General features: G+C 43.6%; 1 protein-coding gene across 2 annotated transcripts in view; it reads left to right on the forward strand.

The window, feature by feature from the left end:
- Positions 1-20,932, forward strand: part of LOC124595164 — a 91,065-nt gene that overhangs the window by 7,449 nt on the left and 62,684 nt on the right. Inside the window, exons 2-3 of one of the 2 annotated variants that reach the window (XM_047133775.1) lie at positions 6,593-6,817; positions 19,085-19,359. In XM_047133775.1, the coding sequence (XP_046989731.1) occupies positions 6,593-6,817; positions 19,085-19,146 (287 nt within the window). In that variant the 3' untranslated portion in view covers positions 19,147-19,359. Of the gene's footprint in view, positions 1-6,592; positions 6,818-19,084; positions 19,360-20,932 lie in introns of those variants that run through there. The other variant, XM_047133776.1, reaches the window with a different exon arrangement.

A 20,932-nucleotide genomic window follows, 5' to 3' on the forward strand; every position in this document is an offset into this window, starting at 1 on the left:
TTACATCAATGTCGACCAGCTGGGTATTCTGAAACAACTGAGCGAAACATCCTACCGTGGTGAAACAGTTTCGCAAAAGCTATATCAGTAATTCGACCTTCTCTCCATGATCTGTCTTGATGGTGCCAGTACGGTGAATGAGTGACTGAATAAGTGTTATAGATTTATATACTGTACCAATAAATGTTACGATTTTTGGTAAGATCGGCTAGTGACTGTAATCTCATGGCTCCTTTTAGCTCTTGTTTTTTAACAAGGCACCGAAGTCACATAAATGTGTATCGAAGCTCTTATTGTATTGACAGAAACTTAGTGACGTATCACTCGAACCATGACGGGTCTTTGCATTTCACTGAAACCTTACTCAGCACGTACAGTTCTACGATACCGTTTCCAATGGTTGTAGAGTTGACCATTTTGTGTCTTACATCTTTGTAAACAGTGAAGCTGAATATTCGATCTTGAGAGCCGAAAAACTCTGCAGTTTATATCCTGATATTATTGCTCCAGTAACGTTATTTTGAAACCAATTGTCATTGAATTTGTAACAGCCGTATGTTCACTGATCTTCTCTTCCATGTTAACCGATTCGCGAACTTTAGGTCTGTTACCAGATCATGTAAGAATTTCCCTATGAATCGCTTCTGTTAACTAAACTGCTGGAGGTATTTCTCAGAAACGTCGTCCAGAACAGTCTCATGCAAATCCTGCCTGTAGCAACTGTTTTAATCGCGTGACTCAACCATTTAATAGCTATATGCATTTTGATAGTTAGTGACCGGCGTTGCAATTCTTTTACACTTGAGAAGTATGTGAATATTACGCTGAGTGATACACACTGGGACGCGAACGCTACACCTCTTGTAGAATTGGTAAAAAGAGTAATCCCGCTTTAATTACTATCAATAAAGTTACTACACCAATTACGTTTTGCTGACGTAGCACTACATATTTCGGAATTTTTTTCCGCCTTAGGCTGTTGTAGGAAGGAACGAAAGTTTTCAATCATCTGTCTTCGTGTGTGTTATTCTGTGACTTTTCCCATGCGGTCGTCTTTTTATGTCTACATTGCAATCAAATAATTTTCGAATGTATGGTCTGCGGTTCTAGATTAATGTTTACGGAATATCTTCTTATGCATATCATGTCACATTCAAAATCGAGAGATTGAAACGTACCTAACTCTGCATTCACAGTGTTTGTGTAACTTAAATCGTAACATAAGACTACGAGTTCTTCGTTGCCACTATGAAATGTTTTGGTGTGTTGATTGACAAATTTTTTTATGTGTTACGCTTCACATGATTTTTAAAAACTATAAGAGTCACTTAGAAACGTAATAGGTACTGCAATAATGAACCGCAATGAATAATGCATTTCAAGTCACTAAATAAAGTGCTTCCAAAAGAATTAAAGAAATGCGGAGATAACCGCAGGCAGTACCATACAAAACTATGATAAACAATAAGTAGCATAAACGAAAGGACTAAGGAGAATCATGCAACAATTACAAAGTCAAATGCAGACCACATAATAGACGCTGTGGTAGAAAGCGAGCACAATGAAAAAACTGTTATATATATTACGGAATACAACGTAATGTAATTGACAATAAGTATTGAAAGAAACAGTTGCGAAATAAAATCAAGCTGCATTTACGCGGAACACATTTCTTGATCACAGTGTATAAAGAGAAGTACATGAGCCCTAAAGCTACCATATTAAGTTCTCATCGCAAAAAACACGAGGATTCATGTCGAGTCGTATCAAGAACAAGCTACAGATCCAACCGTGAAAGGTTGCATTGCCTTTTTGGTAGACGCTATCATGCCAAAGAGGAATAAAATGTGTGGAGGGGTGGACGTGGTCGCCAAGCAACAAAACATGCTAGTGCTGATAATTATTCCTTCCAGAATGACGAAATCACCCATGAGAATACATTTCCCAGACCATAACGCTCCCTCACTCTCGTAGCAGGGTGTTGGCCTTGAGACGTCCCACGCCGTACACGCCAAGTGCCATATAACCGATGGAACATAAAACGTCATTAATCTGAAACGGCCGCTCGAAGTAGGTCAGGTTACGGTACTGGAGCGCAAATTCAAGCCTTCGTCGCCGATGCCTTAGTGAGCGCAGGAATTAGGCACCTACTGAGGACGATGATACGTAGCAACTTTCACTGGATGATCGTTGTCCGCCCCGGTAGCTGAGTGGTCAGCGTGACAGACTGTCAATCCTAAGGGCCCGGGTTCGATTCCCGGCTGGGTCGGAGATTTTCTCCGCTCAGGGACTGGGTGTTGTGTTGTCCTAATCATCATCATTTCATCCCCATCGACGCGCAGGTCGCCGAAGTGGCGTCAAAACGAAAGACCTGCACCAGGCGAACGGTCTACCCGACGGGAGGCCCTAGCCACACGACATTTCCATTTTTACTGGATGATCGTTGAGCAGACACTGTTGTTCATCTGAGCGGTCAGTTGCTCAACAGTTGCATGTCTGTTCACCCATACACATCTCCATAGCTGTCGTTCACATGCACTATCCTCCGCGTCTCCCTGGCACACTTTATAGAGCCTCCACGGCTATACTGAGCCCTACCGTCTGTGGGTGGTTATCAGACGTTGACCCGAACGGCGGCGGTCACATTAATGTGATGGAATCGCGTATGTACTAGCATCATCGACTTAACCTAGGCAGTGAAATAACTCTGTCTCCATCGTATAATATGTGGAAGATCATAACAAATAAGTGGGGCTGTCCACGCAAGGCTGTTACTACTTTGCCCCTAACTATAGTATGAAATATATCAGAAAACCAAACAAATAATAATGGTACCTATAAATCTTTTCACGCATGTGATTTTCAGAGGACGTTACAGGAACTGTGTTATAATAGGTTCCGTTCTTTACCTTGACGAGGAGGGAAAAACTGCTACAGATTGATCCAATTGGAGGTATTAGTTCTTTTCAGCCAAATACCAGTTACATGATCATAAGGAGAAGGGCTTACAGATTTTTCAATACTTTCATTCTCTACTACAAAGGAGAGAGCGGTCTGTTTGCTGTCAGAACCAAAGAAGAGCCTAACTTTTTCAGCCTAATATCTGGCTAGGTTTTAGTGGGGAAGAGACAATCGCAACTACATATTTCTAGGAGACAATTTACATCTCCGTCATTTGACTTGCTAGAAGGGAACCCCTTCAAAAACACGACTGAGGAAAGAGCAAATATTTTCCATTTAACTGTGAGATGACAACAATCCAACAGGAACTGGAGAGGCTACTGTATTTGCCCATTTATGCAGGAAGTTAATATCGAAAACTTGCCCGACATGATCAAACCGTGCTTGTCGCTGTTGATGCTCTCTTTTTTATTTTCAGGGAATTGCAGACTGTTCAAGTAGTGATCCATTTTTGTCATATACAGCATTACCAATTACCAGACGAGATGTTAGGCGGGCGGATGGAGTTCGAATTCCGAGCATTTGGGGGGTGATTTCCAGTTCCAGCATTTGAATTCAGCCAAGAAGCTTACGAAAGACTTTCTCTACTGGTGAGGAAGTGTCGTTTGTTGCTAGTTCAGGCGATGCAGGCGGTAATTCGCTTGAGATTCACACTCCCAGTCGCAGTGACAATAGTATTCTACTTTCGTCGAACGGATTTCATCTGCGAGATTCGCCTTGGCCATGGGGACTCTGTGGTGCACGCCACTATTGTATGATAGGTCAAGTTAATGAAGACTAGAGTGACGTACCGGGTGATCAAAAAGTCAGTATAAATTTGAAAACTTAATAAACCTCCGAATAATGTAGATAGAGAGGTAAAAATTGACACACGTGCTTGGAATGACATGAGGTTTAATTAGAACAAAAAAAAAAAGACACCTCATATTGCTAGAGATCTCTTGCGCGTGTCGTTTGGTGATGCTCATCTGCTCAGCCGCCACTTTCGTCATGCTTGACCTCCCAGGTCCCCAGACCTCAGTCCGTGCGATTATTGGCTCTGGGGTTACCTGAAGTTGCAAGTGTATCGTGATCGACCGACATCTCTAGGGATGCTGAAAGACAACATCCGACGCCATTGCCTCACGATAACTGCGGACATGCTTTACAGTGCTGTTCAAAACATTATTCCTCGACTACAGCTATTGCTGAGGAATGATGGTGGATATATTGAGCATTTCCTGTAAAGAACATCATCTTTGCTTTGTCTTACTTTGTTGCGGTAAATATTGCTATTCTGATCAGATGAAGCGTCATCTGTCGGACATTTTTTGAAAGTTTGTATTTTTTTGGTTCTAATAAAACCCCATGTCATTCCAAGCATGTGTGTCAATTTGAACCTCTCTATCCACATTATTCCGTGATTTATTCAGTTTTAAAATTTATACTGACTTTTTGATCACCCAGAATATGCTCCGATGTAATGGTTCTAATTCCCTGTAATTAAAATAACCCATGAGATTCGACTAGACAGTGAACAAGTTTGGAATATTGGGTCGATATTCTAGGGTCGAGCCGTACATCCTTAATTTTTTACCATTAGCTAAGATTCATAAAAAATATATTTGCGAAATTTACCTATGCATCACCGATTAACGTGAATTTAAAACAAATACAAAATGTATTAAAATAAATATTTAAACATGGTGAAAGAACGTTAGTCTCCTGAATAACTGATGTAGCATACTTAAAAACGCTTATACTACAACGAAATGATAATTTAGCCGGTCAGTTAAATAGCTACACGGGGATCCTTCAAGTAGTGCTTAACCATGAAACCAAATTACAAACATTATCCAATCCCCAAAAGTTTGCATGGTTCTGTACTTTAGAGTTCGTAAATTCCTATTTATTTATTAAAGGGCAATGGTCAGTGGAACACATAGTCTCCTGTCATCGACTAAACACAAAATACTCCTCAGTTCGTAAATAATTATAGTTCACTACAGAGGTCAACATATCAGAATTCATGTAATAATGAGTAGATGTGATAATGTTAATAATAATTACAAATTAGTTATGATGCAGTACCAGTTATATCCCACTTTTCACATCATCTACGTCATCAGTATCAGGGACCATATCATTTTAGACGCACTGCCCCACCCGTCACCCAGAAGAAAGGGATGATTAGTGAGCGCCCCTTCAGCACTTGTCACCTCAGCAATAGATGCTCAAAGAGCTTCTCACCCTCTCCTCTGAGTCATACCAAGCTACACCTCTGGGCAAGGATTATTTGACTCTTATCGGACATTTTACGATCCCATGATTACATTCCCCTACCCTGTCCATCTACAGTCAATGAAAGTCAAGAGTAGTTATCCTCCGGGTTCACTCAGATACATGAAGTCCAGTATGGCAAACACTATGGCATCATAACCTAAAATTGTAGATCCAATAAGGCGAACTCATTCACATCACAAATTCAGTGGAACTAACTGTCGAAGTCGACAATATCACAATAGGTCCAAGCGTCGTAGCTGTGATGTCACAACAAGTTCCCCTTCTGCCAGAAAGAAATCCTGCACCTAATGACTACATACATTACACAGTTGTGAGAGATGTGGTCTGGTTTACAAGACCACATATACACGATCAGTGTGCGATTCATATTACGTATGTCACCAGTTTACCGAAGGTAAGGCATGGAGAACGTCATCCTGCAGTCATGTACGGTGTAGGTGCGGAGAATATGGTGATCTGGCAGGTTTACATAAATGAAAATATGTAAAACATTGTAATTTTTCTTCAGTGTTAAAGATACATAGAGATAGTGATTTTACAGGTAATATCGCCTGCCTTCCGCATAATTTAGCTCTCAGCTCACCCGTTCCACGCATGGAAGAAAACCACCGATATCCTGTCACTCGCCGGCAGCCAAGTGGCTACCGAATGTGGCTTAGTCGCATGTACAAGTGTCGGCCTCTCAGCGAAGTCAAAGCGTTTAACTCCCAGGTTAAAATGACTTTGGGTGGCTGAGAAGCTCGCCAGCATATGCGCTATGTGACACTGCGAATGAATTAGACGAACGAATATACTAGAGATGAAGCAGGTAACAGATTTTCTTATACGTACTTTCAATTATATCCTGCTGCTTGAGAACAATTCACTGGGCAAAAGAAGTCTAACCAAGGCAGTCAATTGATTTTATTATTCACTGCTTCAGTTAGCCTGGCTCTGTAATTCTTTTCATAGCTAAGTCTGTGTTATTTGCACTAAAGCCTGCATGCTGTTCGTGTTGCGGTAGAGTACGTCTTCAGATATTCTATATAAATGGAACAAAGATCCGTTATTCTCATACTGTAACTTCCCTGATTGTAGTGGGGTGGTTTTCATGTATGTCTTAAAGACCATCATTCTCAGATTCACACTACCAGACAACATCAGTATCTTTACCACACAATGGAGATATGTTAGCAAGTGGCAGAGTTCGTGCTACGTGTCAGTAGAGTTGCACTACACCTCAGTATAGTTATTCTAGCAGCTGGTACATACATAGCATACTGTAGTGTTTCAGTGCTAAGTGGTAGAGTAGCACTAACAGCCATTTGACGAAATAGCGGCCTGTAATTATGTTCATCGATTTTTACAGCGCTGGTAGCAGTGGCGGAGGTCCACGGGCAACCAGAAGAGTCTACCACCGTCACCATTTCGAGTGACAATCTAACCACCAGCAACATCACAGCGGAGAGAACATTTTTGGCGAAGTCATCGTACACGGGAGATGACGATACCATTTGTGTAGAGTCAGACAACAAGTTCTACTTGTATGTTAATGTGTTGAAGCTCTATTCTTGCTACAACCAGCTACGGAAAGGTAAATAACTTTAAACAACACGGTGCACTCTATTCAAAATTGACAAGTTAAAATCAGATTGTTGAGTATAACATTACGCGAAGGGTTCAACAGTGAATGTGAAAATACGAGTGAAATCAAATAATCAAGAATGAGTGGCTACCCTTACATCACAGTGCGCAAAGCAAGAATCTCCACTTCACGAAATTACAACTGTTCATGAATCTTGTGTCGAGTCAGACAACAAATTCTACTTGCATGTTAATGTGTTGAAGCTCTATTCTTGCTACCACCAGCTACGAAAAGGTAAATTACTTTAAACAACACGCAGTTCTCCATTGAAAATTGATAAGTTAAAATCAGATTGTTGAGTATAACATTTCGGGAAGGGTTCCACAGTGAATGTGAAAATATGAGTGAAATCAAATCATCAAGGAAGAGTGGCTACCCTTACGTCACAGTGCGCAACGCAAGAATCTCCACTTCACGAAAGTGCAACTCCTCATGAATCTCCACCAAAACCATTCACAGCAATGTGCTGCGCGTATTTAATTCACTTTTTGGAGTAATCTGCGTTCCCCTTAAATCTGCTGCATTATTTAAATCTTATACACTTCTACACACCTTTGAATTCATTTATGAGTGTTATGTTGTGTAACGCGACGTCAAGTTTCAAAATTTAACACAACATATTTTAACAGGCGACGGAAGTTGCCACGAGTGACGTGGTACATAGCGTTTGGTTAATTTCCACAGTGAATGTGTTTGCAGCATTGTACACAAACCTATACTAAGTTAAACACTCTAAAATTGTAGGCAAGGCACCCTTTTCGTCGTACCCTGTAGAAGGCCGACAACGCAATTAGTGTATATAAACAATACCCGTCACACGCTTAGGGACAAGTAGAAACAGGCTTACAATATTAGTAAAGTTTTAAATTTAGCGATGCGTTGACGTAGAGACGAAGAATTAGATGAATTGGGGAATGGTAAGTGAACGTACTGGTTTACACCTTGTCAAAAAGATCATGTTGGCATTAAATTAGTGCACTCACTCATTCACTGTCCTAGTGACAGACATCTACAATCTACCATCAGACCGAAATGTATGCTACTTACAGACGATGATACACCGTTCTAGTAATCAACCGTATAAGCAGTGCAAAAATTATCCCAAATCTGAGGCGTTTATAAATAGCAATATGCCTCACATTTCAATTAGGAGCCCGTGAAGGTTGAATAAAGAACGTCGTAAAAGCACGTTTGTTACGCCAGACCAAAACATCGAGAAAGAAGGAGGGGGAAGTAGCGTAGTCTTCATACTAGTTCATACTTCATACTAGACTTCATACTTCACTTTTACATAAAAGATAAAAATTTTAAGTATATCCTTCTAATGGCTTTCTGATTACCTGTTGTAGTAAGTTCAGAAGAAGGCTTTAGCTCAAGCGTACGGTCCTTCAAAGTTGTGTGGTGTATTTAAACCGTGCAAAACGTGTTAATAATACAAGCAACTTGCTAAATAAGTCTAAAACATTTCTGTAAAAGCGTCGTAGACAGCACGCGAAGACAAACAAAAAAAGTGTGCAATTGTGCAGCTTTATCATCGTCTTAACGTTAATGATGTAGTTGTAGCAATAATGAATATGTAGATAGACATGTTTACAAAACAAACCGTAAAATCTACATGTATAGTAAATTTGTTAATACACAACGACGATATTATTGCGCTTTGCTTTTCGTGGCCACTGTTGGAAGCAAGCTGAGACATTGCATTTATCAGGTACAGTGGTTAAGGAAAACGCACCTGCCATCGAAGTTTTCAGGTCACCTATGCTTATACTATCAAGCTGTTCATGGTGTTCCCGCGAAGTATCACGATAAAAACTGGCGACTAGCCGACAGAAATGCCCCCACTCAGAGATACAATAATACTTGGCCGATTAACAAACACAAGGTAGCGTCGTATCTCGCACAGAGGTGAAGTCCATTAACTTCGACAGGGATCGTAAAGCGTAACACTGGCTCAATTTCAAGAGAATAATTCTTCAAACTCTAACAAAATGTGAATCTTCTAGAGTTGGGGAAAATGAAAGGAATCACCACTACAAACTTTTGGTCTCTGTCAAAACCATTGACATTTTGGTCATCTTGCTCTCTTCACCCTTGGCATTCTCAGTCATGGATAAAGGTACCGGATTCATTCGGTGTATGCACAGGGCGATTTTTTCCATCGCGTACGAACTTCAGGGATTGATCGATGAGCGGATACTGAACAAAAAAGGTCTAACGAACTTTGATCCGGCAGTGGTTTCGTTGCTAATGATCTTTTATTCATATATTGTTACTGAACTGCGGTCTAAAACGCGCTGTACCATGGCTGCATCCAAACAGTGTCAAAGGCACCATGAATACGCTGTTCCAGAGTCTCCGCGTCTGGAAGGGGCTCTGCATGCACAATACTTTTCAGATGGTCCCATAACCAGAAATCGCACTGGTTGGTATCCGGTGAACGGGCAGGCCATGCACCAGGAACACTTCGACCGATCCATCGACCAGGGAAGACACGACTGAGATGCGTCCAGAGGTTAACGGTTAAGTGAGCTGGAACGCGATCATGTGGCAGCCACATAACGCTTCTTATCATCAAAGGAAATTCTTCCAGCAAAGGGGGGTGAAGTGACCCACAAGAAAAGACGATTGCTCCGGCCTATTGGGCGCCAGTTATCCCGGCCAGCAAATCTCAGCTGCATCGATGCTGATGATTCGCTATCACTATTCCATGGGGGTTATGCATACAGCCCAACAGATGACTATTATGGAAGTTGAACATACCACTCCGTGTAAAGGTAGCCTCATCTGTGAACAGGATGCATGACACAAATACCGGAATCGTTGTTGCCTGGTGAAGGAACCAGTTACAAAACAGCCCCCCCGATGTGGAATGTCTGCTGTTAGTAAGCCCTGCACACGCTGTACGTTTTAATAGTAACAGTTGTTATGGCTTGTGCTGTACTGGGGGGCCCACTGCCTGGTACTGACACGGCGGTCACCCTCCATGGTGTTAACCACATTTTCCTCCAAGTCTGATATCCGTAAATTTCTGGAACGTCTTTCATGATTTCGTGCTTCCTGAAACGACCCTGTCTCAGACTAACGGCGAAACACTTTTGCAAACACAGAATACTGTGCTTGTTGTCGGCAGGAATAGGTCTCATGATTCTACCTTTCTGGCCGCCGGCCGTTGTTACTTGCCTTTCCGTTAGTAAATACCAAGTCGGCATGTTCTCGATTCGAGTAAGAAGCCATTGTGTCCAACGCTGTATCACGTCAACTATAAGGTGAGTCAGCAACAGAAGTAAATCGGTCACAGAATTACCAATTACTATGACAGGAGAGTGTGCTAAGACATGACGTATGAGGAACAGTACCAGCGCCGGCCGCTGTGGCCGAACGGTTCTAGGCGCTTCAGTCGGGAACCGCGCTGCTGCTACGGAATTCGAATCCTGCCTCGGGCATTGATGTGTGTGATGTCCTTAGGTTAGTTAGGTTTAAGTAGTTCTAAGATGTAGGTAACTGATGACCTCAGAAGTTAAGTCCCATAGTACTGAGGTCCATTTGAACCATGCATACTGTAAGTGTGGCTACGTGTTACAGCGAGTATTAGACCGCAGTCTCTGTAACAATATATGATTGAATTAATGGTCTTTATCATGGGAACCATGCATCACCGAAAATAAGTTAATTAGACCTTTTTGGTCCGTATACTCTCATCGATCAATCCCAAGAGTTTGCACACGGTGGAAAAAAAAATACCCTATGTAATTCTGAGGACTTGTAATGTAACTGAACAACAGGCTAACACCGACACCACAGGTTTCGATTATTACTTGTAACATAACAGCATAATACAGCTGATGTCTGTCTTAAAGAGCTCAAATGCGCTGCTAGTGCCCTTCATAAAGACATCTATGTTGTTTTTAACGAGACGACGTCTTTCTAGTGACAAAGTACTACGGACACAGAGGCGACTTTTAAAAGAGTGTCTGCCAATGTCAACAGCTAGGAGAATGTGTGAGGCCGTCTAATGGCGCAAGATCTACTGGCAAACTGCCCGACCAACCACTCAGCGATGCATTTCCTAGCTTGGACTCAGACTATTTTTTCTCGAACTCCATCAACTTCTACCATTACAAGGCGTAAATACACCTTATAGTCATTCTTTCTGCGATAAAATTAGGTTGTGTGTACCTCGCAGTACACGCCGCACGCCGTTAAGTGAATATCTCCGTCTCTTGTGTCACAAAATGTGCCACCTCTGCAGCCCAATGTTTGTGGTTGAAGCACACACAGAAAATACAGCAACTGATGACTGGCGATGATTGCTAGCACCCATCTCGTGAACCCTCGGATACCCACGCCCACACCCCGATATTATTGGTTCAAGCACCGATGGAAAGAGTCGGATTTTGACTTGCAGCACAGAAAGACATGGAGCATACACTGTGACAACCACATAGGCTCATTTTGGACACACATTATTACTTTGAATAGAATACGAGGGCCACAAACCTCACAGAATCTTTGAAATTTTCAACTGTGCCAGTTAATTGCTACTTATGTAAGTTACGAAACGATGGAAACTCTTAGCATCAAAACACACACACACACGCACACAGACACACACACACACACACACACACACACACACACACCTGTGTATTTCAGTGTCGAATATAATAACTACGCCTTAAGTACTCACGTCATTAGCAATCAATTTTTCCTGAAATTGTAACAAATTTCTCATTAAATTACCCTCTTTATTGTCTCGTCATTTAATTTTCCTCATTAAATTCATGTCACGCATGTATTTGTTCACACTCTTGTAGCTATTGACTGTCGCCTCTCACATCTTTTTGCGAAAATGTTTAACTATTCCCTGTTTCTTGTTTTTCGTCAATACTCACAGACACACCTGGGACATAATGCATCATCACCCTCTACTAAGTGCTAAGTGAGTACCATTGCCATAAGTAGCTACCATTCCCCTAGGAGGTCGCCATTCTCCCTTTGGGATGGCACTACTCCCTCAAAGTAGAAGAATCTGCCCTTCAAGATATGTGTCTTACGTCACTAATCTGGCAGTCCTGCTCCATCTTCCCTTTAACATAATGTAGCTGTGTAACTGAAGACAAAACTACTACCATTTTTAGCGATATGCAAAGCGAGTAAAACATACATGATCAAAAACGGATAGCAGTATGAGAACTCTCAACTGAGAGAAGCAGAAAGTTTTTTTTATAAGCAAGACCCTAACAGATAATGCTTTCTCTGTAAGTGGTATTAATATTCAATGCGACGCTTCTTGAAATACCAGGACACTTCAGCTTATTTGCTTATCGATCTCAGTAACCTCCGTCGTAAAGCAATCACAGCTACAGACACAGAACACTGGACAGACAGTCGCAACGTATTGAGGGCATTGAGCAGGTACCGTTCGTGATCAAATACAACTATGGAAGACGAAATCGTAAAAAAAGTACTATGGCACCGTACAAATTGTACATAAACGTTATCGTGTTTGAAAATGTGCGTGGCCGAGCGGTTCTAGGCGCTACAGTCTGGAAACGCGGGACCGCTGCGGTCGCCGGTTCGAATCCTGCCTCGGGCATGGATGTGTGTGGTGTCCTTAGGTTAGTTAGGTTTAAGTAGTTCTAAGTTCTAGAGGACTGATGACCACAGAAGTTAAGTCACATAGTGCTCAAAGCCATTTGAACCATTTTTGAAAATGTGCAATAGCGTACAAGTGTTCAGATGAGTCAAGCAGAGTGGCAATGGTTATGCGACAGTCTGGCATTCACTGAAGGCAAGCTCACCACCGAATGTAATTTACACTTACTGTGTAGGACATGTCGGTGATCCGTACTGGAGATTGTAGTCCAGGTGGAAATTTCCGCCGGCCGAAATGGTCGTGCAGTTAAAGGCGCTGCTGTCTGGAGCCGCAAGACCGCTACGGTCGCAGGTTCGAATCCTGCCTCGGGCATGGATGTTTGTGATGTCCTTAGGTTAGTTAGCTTTAACTAGTTCTAAGTTCTAGGGGACTAATGACCTCAGCAGTTGTGTCCCATAATGCTCAGAGCCATTTTTTTTGGAAATTTCCGTCACACAGCCTCTTTGCCTAAGTGGTCAACATCTTCATTGCCAGCGATCCCACAGTGTTATTTCAGCCAAGCGAGAGCTCATATATTCCAACACTTCGATAATCATTTATACATGGTGTTACAAAAAGGTTCAGCCAAACTTTCAGGAAACATTTTCTCACACACAAAGAAAGAAAATATGTTATGTGGACATGTGTCTGGAAACGCTTACTTTCCATGTTAGAGTTCATTTTATTACTTCTCTTCAAATCACAATTATCATGGAATGGAAACACACAGCACCAGAACGTACCAGCGTGACTTCAAACACTTTGTTACAGGAAATGTTCAAAATGTCCTCCGTTAGCGAGGATACATGCATCCACCCTCCGTCGCATGGAATCCCTGATGCACTGATGCAGCCCTGGAGAATGGCGTATTGTATCACAGCCGTCCACAATACGAGCACGAAGAGTCTCTACATTTGGTACCGGCGTTGCGTAGGCAAGAGCTTTCAATTGCCCCCATAAATGAAAGTCAAGAGGGTTGAGGTCAGGAGAGCGGGGAGGCCATGGAATTGGTCCGCCTCAACCAATCCATCGGTAACCGAATCTGTTGTTGAGAAGCGTACAAACACTTCGACTGGAATGTGCAGGAGCTCCATCGTGCATGAACCACATGTTGTATCGTACTTGTAAAGGCACATGTTCTAGCAGCACAGGTAGAGTATCCCGTACGAAATCATGGTAACGTGCTCCATTGATCGTAGGTGAAGAATATGGGCCCAATCAAGACATCATCAACATAGTGGAAAAATCGTGTCTACTGCCGGATGTTTGTGTCGCTCTGGCACAATATTTCGGCCACGTAACTCGTTGCCTTCTTCAGGTGCTACCTGAGACTGCCGTGTTGGAGGATCTTGTCCAGTATTTATGTCCAGAGGGCGCTGGGTGCTCTCTTTGCCGTCCGCGCCCGCCTGGCACTGCTTGTAATGTGTTGTTCCTTCGGACGTCCGCGCCCGACTTGGGCGCCATCTATGGCAGCTCTCTGAGGCCTGTCCTGTGTCGGGCGTTCCGTTCGCGGTCCGCGCCCGCCAGGAGCTGCTCCTGAGGTTTTAACCCCTCCCTGGTGCTCCCACGGACGTCCGCGCCCGGCTCGTCCACCATCTGTGATCGTGGCAGTTGTCTGGGGCCAGACCCGCATGTGGCGTTCCGTTCATTGACCACGCCCGCTTGGCGCTGCTCCCAAGGTGTTGGCACTTCCCTGGTGCGCCGACGGGCGTCCGCGCCCGCCAAGTCCACCATCTGCAGTTGTGGCAGCTGTATGAGGCCCGTCTAGCGTCGGGGGCTCTGTTCGCAGTCGCGCCCGCCTGGCGCTGCTTGTAAGGTGTTGTTTCTTCCCCGGTGCTCCCTCAGACGTCCGCGCCCGACTTGGTCTCCAACTGTGGCAGCTCTCTGAGGCCTGTCCTTTGTTGGGCGCTCCATTCGCGGTCCGCGCCCGCCTGGCGCTGATCCTGCGGTGTTGACACTTCCCTGGTGCTCCGACGGTCGTCCATGCTCCGCTCGTCCATCATCTGCGATCGTGGCGGCTGTTAGAGACCCGTCCTGCGTCGGGAGTTGCGTTCGCGGTCTGCACCCGCCTGGCGCTACTCCTGCAGTGTTACTACTTCTTGAGGAGCTTGTTGGTTCATTATGTTGAGCCCTAATAAGCTCCAGAGCCGGACTCCACGCCGAGCTAACCTGGTAACCGCTGTCTCCTTTTATTAGGTTGTCAGGGACCTTGATCTCGATGGCCTCCTTTATGACACTGCCCCAAAATCTTGGCATCTGTGTCACAATTTTGGTGTTTTTGTAGTCCATTGAGTGGCCGAGCTCCAGACAGTGCTCCGCTATGGCATATTTTGCTGCCTGTCCGAGTCTGGTGTGCCTCTGGTGTTCTTTGCACCTGACGTCGACCATCCTCGTTGTCTGGCCAATGTATGACTTTCCACACTGGCACGGGATGTTGTAAAAGCCTGGTTTACGTAGCCCCAGGTCGTCCTTCACACTCCCTAGCATGGTCCCAATTTTGGAGGGTGGACAGAAGATACTCTTTATATCATATTTTGAAAGAATTCTGCTGATCTTTGCAGAAATAGGTCCAGTATATGGCAGGTATGCCACTTTCTTCACCTCCTCTGTCCCCTCTTGTGTACCCTGTGGTTGACTGGTAGTACGAAGTGCCCTTTGGATATCTGTGGAGGAGTATCCATTTCTGCGGAACACCAGCTGTAGATGTTCTACCTCTGTGGCCAGACTTTCCGTATCTGACAGAGCTCGAGCCCTGTGAACTAATATTTTCAAGACTCCATTCTTCTGTGCCGGGTGGTGGCAGCTACTGGCTTGAAGGTATAAGTCAGTGTGGGTGGGCTTACGATACACACTGTGCCCCAAAGTGCCATCTGCCTTCCTCTTGACCAAGACATCCAAGAATGGGAGTTGTCCATTCTTCTCTAGCTCCATAGTAAATCTTATACTTGGGTGGCTTGAATTTGGATGTTCCAAAAAGTCATCTAGCTTCTCCCTACCATGGGGCCAAATGACAAAAGTGTCATCGATATACCTGAGAAAGCACTTGGGTTGGTAAGTGGCTGTTGCAAGTGCTTCCTCTTCGTACCTTTCCATGAAAAGGTTGGCTACCACTGGTGATAAAGGGCTGCCCATTGCCACTCCTTCCGCTTGCTCTTAAAATTGACCCCCATAAAGAAAATATGTTGAGGTCAGTACATGTTTGAACAGGTCGAGCAGAGCACCATCGAACTTCTCTCCAATGATATTGATTGAATTGGTGAGTGGCACTCATGTGAAGAGCGACACTACACGAAACTGAGCATGATGTCAGAGTCCACGATATGTAGCTGCCTTAGCCGTAGTAGGAATTCCTCCGAGTTCCGAATGTGGTGTGCACATTTGCCCACATATGGTGCCAATATCTTCTTCAGGTATTGTGCAGTGAGGTATGTCGCTGCAGGTCACCAAGAAGCTTCATCCCAAAGCACCTGTACCACCCAGACTCTATGGACTCCCCAAGGTCCACAAAGAGGGGGTCGCTCTTCGACCTGTTGTCAGTAACATTGGATTCCCCACAGACGACCTGCACGCCGCAGCCGAAATCCCACTCCTGAGAGAGCGTTTCAAGGATCTGGCAAGGGCCTTCTATGAAGGTTCCTCCAGATCCGGAAATGCACTCATCCACTCCCTAGGTCGGTATGACATGTCCCGCGATAGGCACAAGCGCCCTATGACGATCTTTGACGATTAAGTCGAAGAGAAAATCCCAATACCCAACCCCTAGTCCAGTTCCTTCCCATATAACACCAATCATCTCGCCTACCTCAGGCAAGTACCAGATACATTCACAACAATTCATCACATATCACAGACACCAAAAATATATAGAAAAATCACACACGCGTGTACACAGGAGAGTAAAAGCCGAAAGGCTACAAACTCCCCCTCACACTTCCCCAAAGAGGGGAAAGTAACAGATGAAAGCAGCAGGTGAAGAAGGCAACGAGTTACGTGGCCAAAATATTGTGCCAGAGTGACACAAACATCCGGCTGTAGACCCGATTTTTCCACATGTCAAGATATCGCCGGGAAAGCCTGAAGACTTACATCACCAACAATGCCTGCCCAAACGTTCACAGAAAATCTGTGTTGATGACGTGATTGCACAATTGAGTACGGATTCTCATCAGCCCACACATGTTGATTGTGAAAATTTACAATTTGGTCACATTGGAATGAAGCCTCATACGTAAAGAGAACGTTTGCACTGAAATGAGGATTGACACATTATTGGATGAACCATTCACAGAAGTGTACCAGTGGAGGCCAATCAGCTGCTGTTAGTGCCTGCACACGCTGTACATGGTACGGAAACAACTGGTTCTCCCGAAGCACTCTCCATACAGTGACGTGGTCAACGTTACCTTGTACAGCGGCAACTTCTCTGACACTGACATTAGGGTTATCGTCAACTGCACGAAGAATTGCCTCGTCCATAACAGGTGTCCTCGTCGTTCTAGGTGTTCCCCAGTCGCGAGTCATAGGCTGGAATGTTCCGTGCTCCCTAAGAGGCCGATCAAATGCTTCGAACGTCTTCCCGTCGGGACACCTTCGTTCTGGAAATCTGTCTCGATACAAACGTACCGCGCCACGGCTATTGCCCCCTGCTAATCCATACATCAAATGGGCATCTGCCAACTCCGCATTTGTAAACATTGCACGGACTGCAAAACCACGTTCGTGATGAACACTAACCTGTTGTTGCTAGGTACTGATGTTCTTGATGCTAGTACTGTAGAGCAATGAGTCGCATGTCAACACAAGCACCGAAGTCAACATTACCTTCCTTCAATTGGGCCAACTGGCGGTGAATCGAGGAAATACAGTACATACTGACGAAACTTAAATGGGCTCCAACATGGAAATTAAGCGTATCCGGACACATATCCACATAACATCTTTTCTTTATTTGTGTGAGAGGAATCTTTCCTGAAAGTTTGGCCGTACCTTTTGATAACACCCTGTATAAATGGTTTACGGGTCAACAGGTTCAAAAGTTTTAGTACTGTAAGAGGCGATAAAGAATCACTGAGCAGGAAACATAGAGAAGCTTTCACCCTGAAACAGAACGAAATGCTGGTAGTATTGTAAGAAGTTCTGTGGTCGTGTCACTTGCCACTGCTGGTAATCTGAATGTACCTGACTTCTGCTAACATGGTATGCAGTACTTGCTTCCCACAAAGTCACTGGTTTTGGAGCAGTTAGAGTGATACATTTTTAAGCAGATACTGTCTTAAAACAGCATCGAAGTTTTATTTATAATGAGAGTCTAAGGTAGCTCCAGTTATTAAGTTCACCTTTGACAGTTTCATTGGGAAAGGAACTTTATATCTGTTTAGCTTATGTGCTCTAATGATCATTCCTGTTATCTCCTGAGTATCTAAATACACATGGAATAGAGGGGGAAGCACTACAGTGATGCAGAAGCGTTCATTTCTACAGTTTATGGTGTCACTGGAGTCTATCGATCTCGGGTTGTTGTATTCATATTAAATGCTTCTAAGAAGAAATTTGGTGGATGGGTAGTCTTTACTTGCGTGTGTGTTATATTAAATACAAACCTGGGAATGTGAACTGAGATGTTAAATGTGCTATGGAGCTCAAAGCAAGATAACTTACATGAAATTAATAGTATCCTCGGTGTGAAAACCGATTTTATTCATAACCAAATGAATAAGCAAACTAAGAAATTCACGCAAAACAGTAATATCCAAATATATAATACTGGGTTCACAACTTTGCCGCCGAGACTGTTTCTTCAGTACGTGTTTTGAATGTGCGGTTGCTGGGGGCCGGCAGTGCTCACCAATCCCCAAATCACAAACTCAGAGATCGCCAGATCAGTTCCCAGCATACGAAACTGAGGGACCTGAGGTTATCGTCATTTGGCATGTTACAGGATACATGTGTTGCTTATTGAATGCTTCGCACTCCAGGAGCATTACCCTCCTAGAGGAACTTGGTTCTAGTGACATCCTCAAACTCGCGAAATGCGCCAGGCGTCATGTGTACTTCCAACTGTCTGCTATAGTGCAAGTAAAGACAAGAATCCGGTAACATAGCACGCTGATCAGCAATTACGGCGGTTGCGCCATTATTAGGGCACTCCCTATTAGCCGGCCCTTGTGACCGAGCGGTTCTAGGCGCGTCAGTCTGGAACCGCGCGACCGCTACGGTCGCAGGTTCGAACCCTGCCTCGGGCATGGATGTGTGTGATGTCCTTAGGTTAATTAGGTTTAAGTAGTTCTAAGTTCTATGGGACTGATGGCCTCAGAAGTTAAGTCCCATAGTGGTCAGAGCCATTTGAACCACTCGTAATAACATTCACCGCCTATTAAGCATGTATTTGTAAAATGTAGGACCGAGAAAAATACTGGCGGAACCCCATATTATCACTGTTATACGACCATAACATTATCTTGTCACATGCTATGTAAACAGGCGAAGACTTACCGTTGTCGCATGACTAGTAATTTTAAACGTGCTACGTTATTTTCATACATGCTACTGTTAATAATACATATCTCCATTCTTTGCAGTTTACGTGGTGAAACCAAGGAGTCAGTGTGAACCACACCTGTCAGATTGTCCCAGGCACTAGGAGTATTGCAACTCTGTGGCCTCAGCTTGAAGGGACTATTTCGTCTGCGAGAGACTGAGATCTAAATGGCTGTCCTGCTGACTGAAGACAACTTCTGTTTCCAGAGGAGCTAAGAAACTGCAAGAGCGTCAGAACTTAGCTAGTTTACTCAAACATCTTTCTCTTGTTTCTGTAATAGTTGTATACTGACGCAATAAATGTGTAGTTTCATGACGTCAACTGTTATATTCAAACTGCAGAAGATATTCCCTATCTATAGGCTTATTATTAATAACATCAAATCCATTACATCCTTTACTCACACTGACCTCCTATAATCCCAAGATTCAGTTCCAGCCTTAACACATTGACTGCCACGAGGACACCGGCGGCCACAGGTAAGACTTACGACTGACGCCCTGGCTTGTCCTTGCCTCGCCTGGTTAATACATGAAACATCCGTAATCCAGAGCAAACTGTGGCATATCTGACTATAGTGTCTGGCAAGTAATAAGGCAAAGTGGACTGTCAAATATCACGCCAAGATGCGGGTTAACATTGTCGATGTAGTATAAGTGATCCTGTACCGCCTCAGTTACTAGCCCTTCTGGATTGAAACTTAAATACAAGGGCGTGCCGAAATGTAATGTCTTCGAATTATTGTATGTGGAAACTTAAAAATCTTTTTAATTAAAATAAATTTTAAGTAACATTCTACACCCTTATTATTTATGTGTATATGTTTATTTCTCATCATAGGCACCTTGTTTATACCAACGCGATAACAGTTTCTTAATATCGTCAGTGTAGAATGTCTGACTTAGCTGAAAAGGCTGTCATCTTGCTTCTACTTTCGCCGCTTCTAGGGGAGTGATAACCTCAGATGTTAAGTCCCATAGTGTTTAGAGCCATTAGAACCATTCTCAGCTGCTTCATCACTATCAAAGGGAAATTCTCGAAAGTTTCCTTCGAGTTTGGAACTCGATGAAGGGCGGATGAGGCCAAATCGGGACTGAATGGGAGATGATCTATGACCTAGTATACAAGGTTTCGGGTAGTAACACATGTTGCACAATAATTGTTAATTCCATTTGATGACATGATTTTCCAATTAACAGACACTAACATTTAGATTTCAGTTATTAACGGCATATATTCAATGAAAATATACGTACGCATTTTACCACCCTAGTACCACTGAAGTCAATATTACCCCGTTAGCAACTGGAAACAAATATCCCTAGTTTTCAAAACTATTATTTCTAAACCATATACCGAGCGAGGTGGCGCAGTGGTTAGTACACTGGACTCGCATTCGGGAGGACGACGGTTCCATTCCGCGTCCGGCCATCCTGATATAGGTTTTCCCTGATTTCCCTAAATCGTTCCAGGCAAATGCCGCGATGGTTCCTTTGAAAGGGCACGGCCGACTCCCTTCCCATCCTTCCCTAATCCGATGAGACCGATGACCTCGCTGTTTGGTCTCTTCCCCCCAACAACCCAACCCAACCTTCTAAACCACATGACTTTCTCCCTCTAAGTAAGTTTAATCCAGGAAAGTTTTGTTCAGTTTTATATTTACAGTACATCAAAATTTATGTGTAGTTTCTGAACTGAGGACCGCTGAGGTCAATACGAGCCCAGTCTGTAATTTTCTTCGTTCCTTGAATGTAGCATTTCTGCAATTAGAACGACTACTTATGCTGGAACAGTTGAAATTAATGTTTCCACGTTAGTTGATTACAATACTGTCAGTTTATTCATTGTAAATTACATGGATTCTTGAGGACCCGACGGGCAGTCAGTG

The sequence above is a fragment of the Schistocerca americana genome, chromosome 2 (genome assembly GCF_021461395.2).
Source record: "Schistocerca americana isolate TAMUIC-IGC-003095 chromosome 2, iqSchAmer2.1, whole genome shotgun sequence".
Lineage (NCBI taxonomy): Eukaryota > Metazoa > Arthropoda > Insecta > Orthoptera > Acrididae > Schistocerca > Schistocerca americana.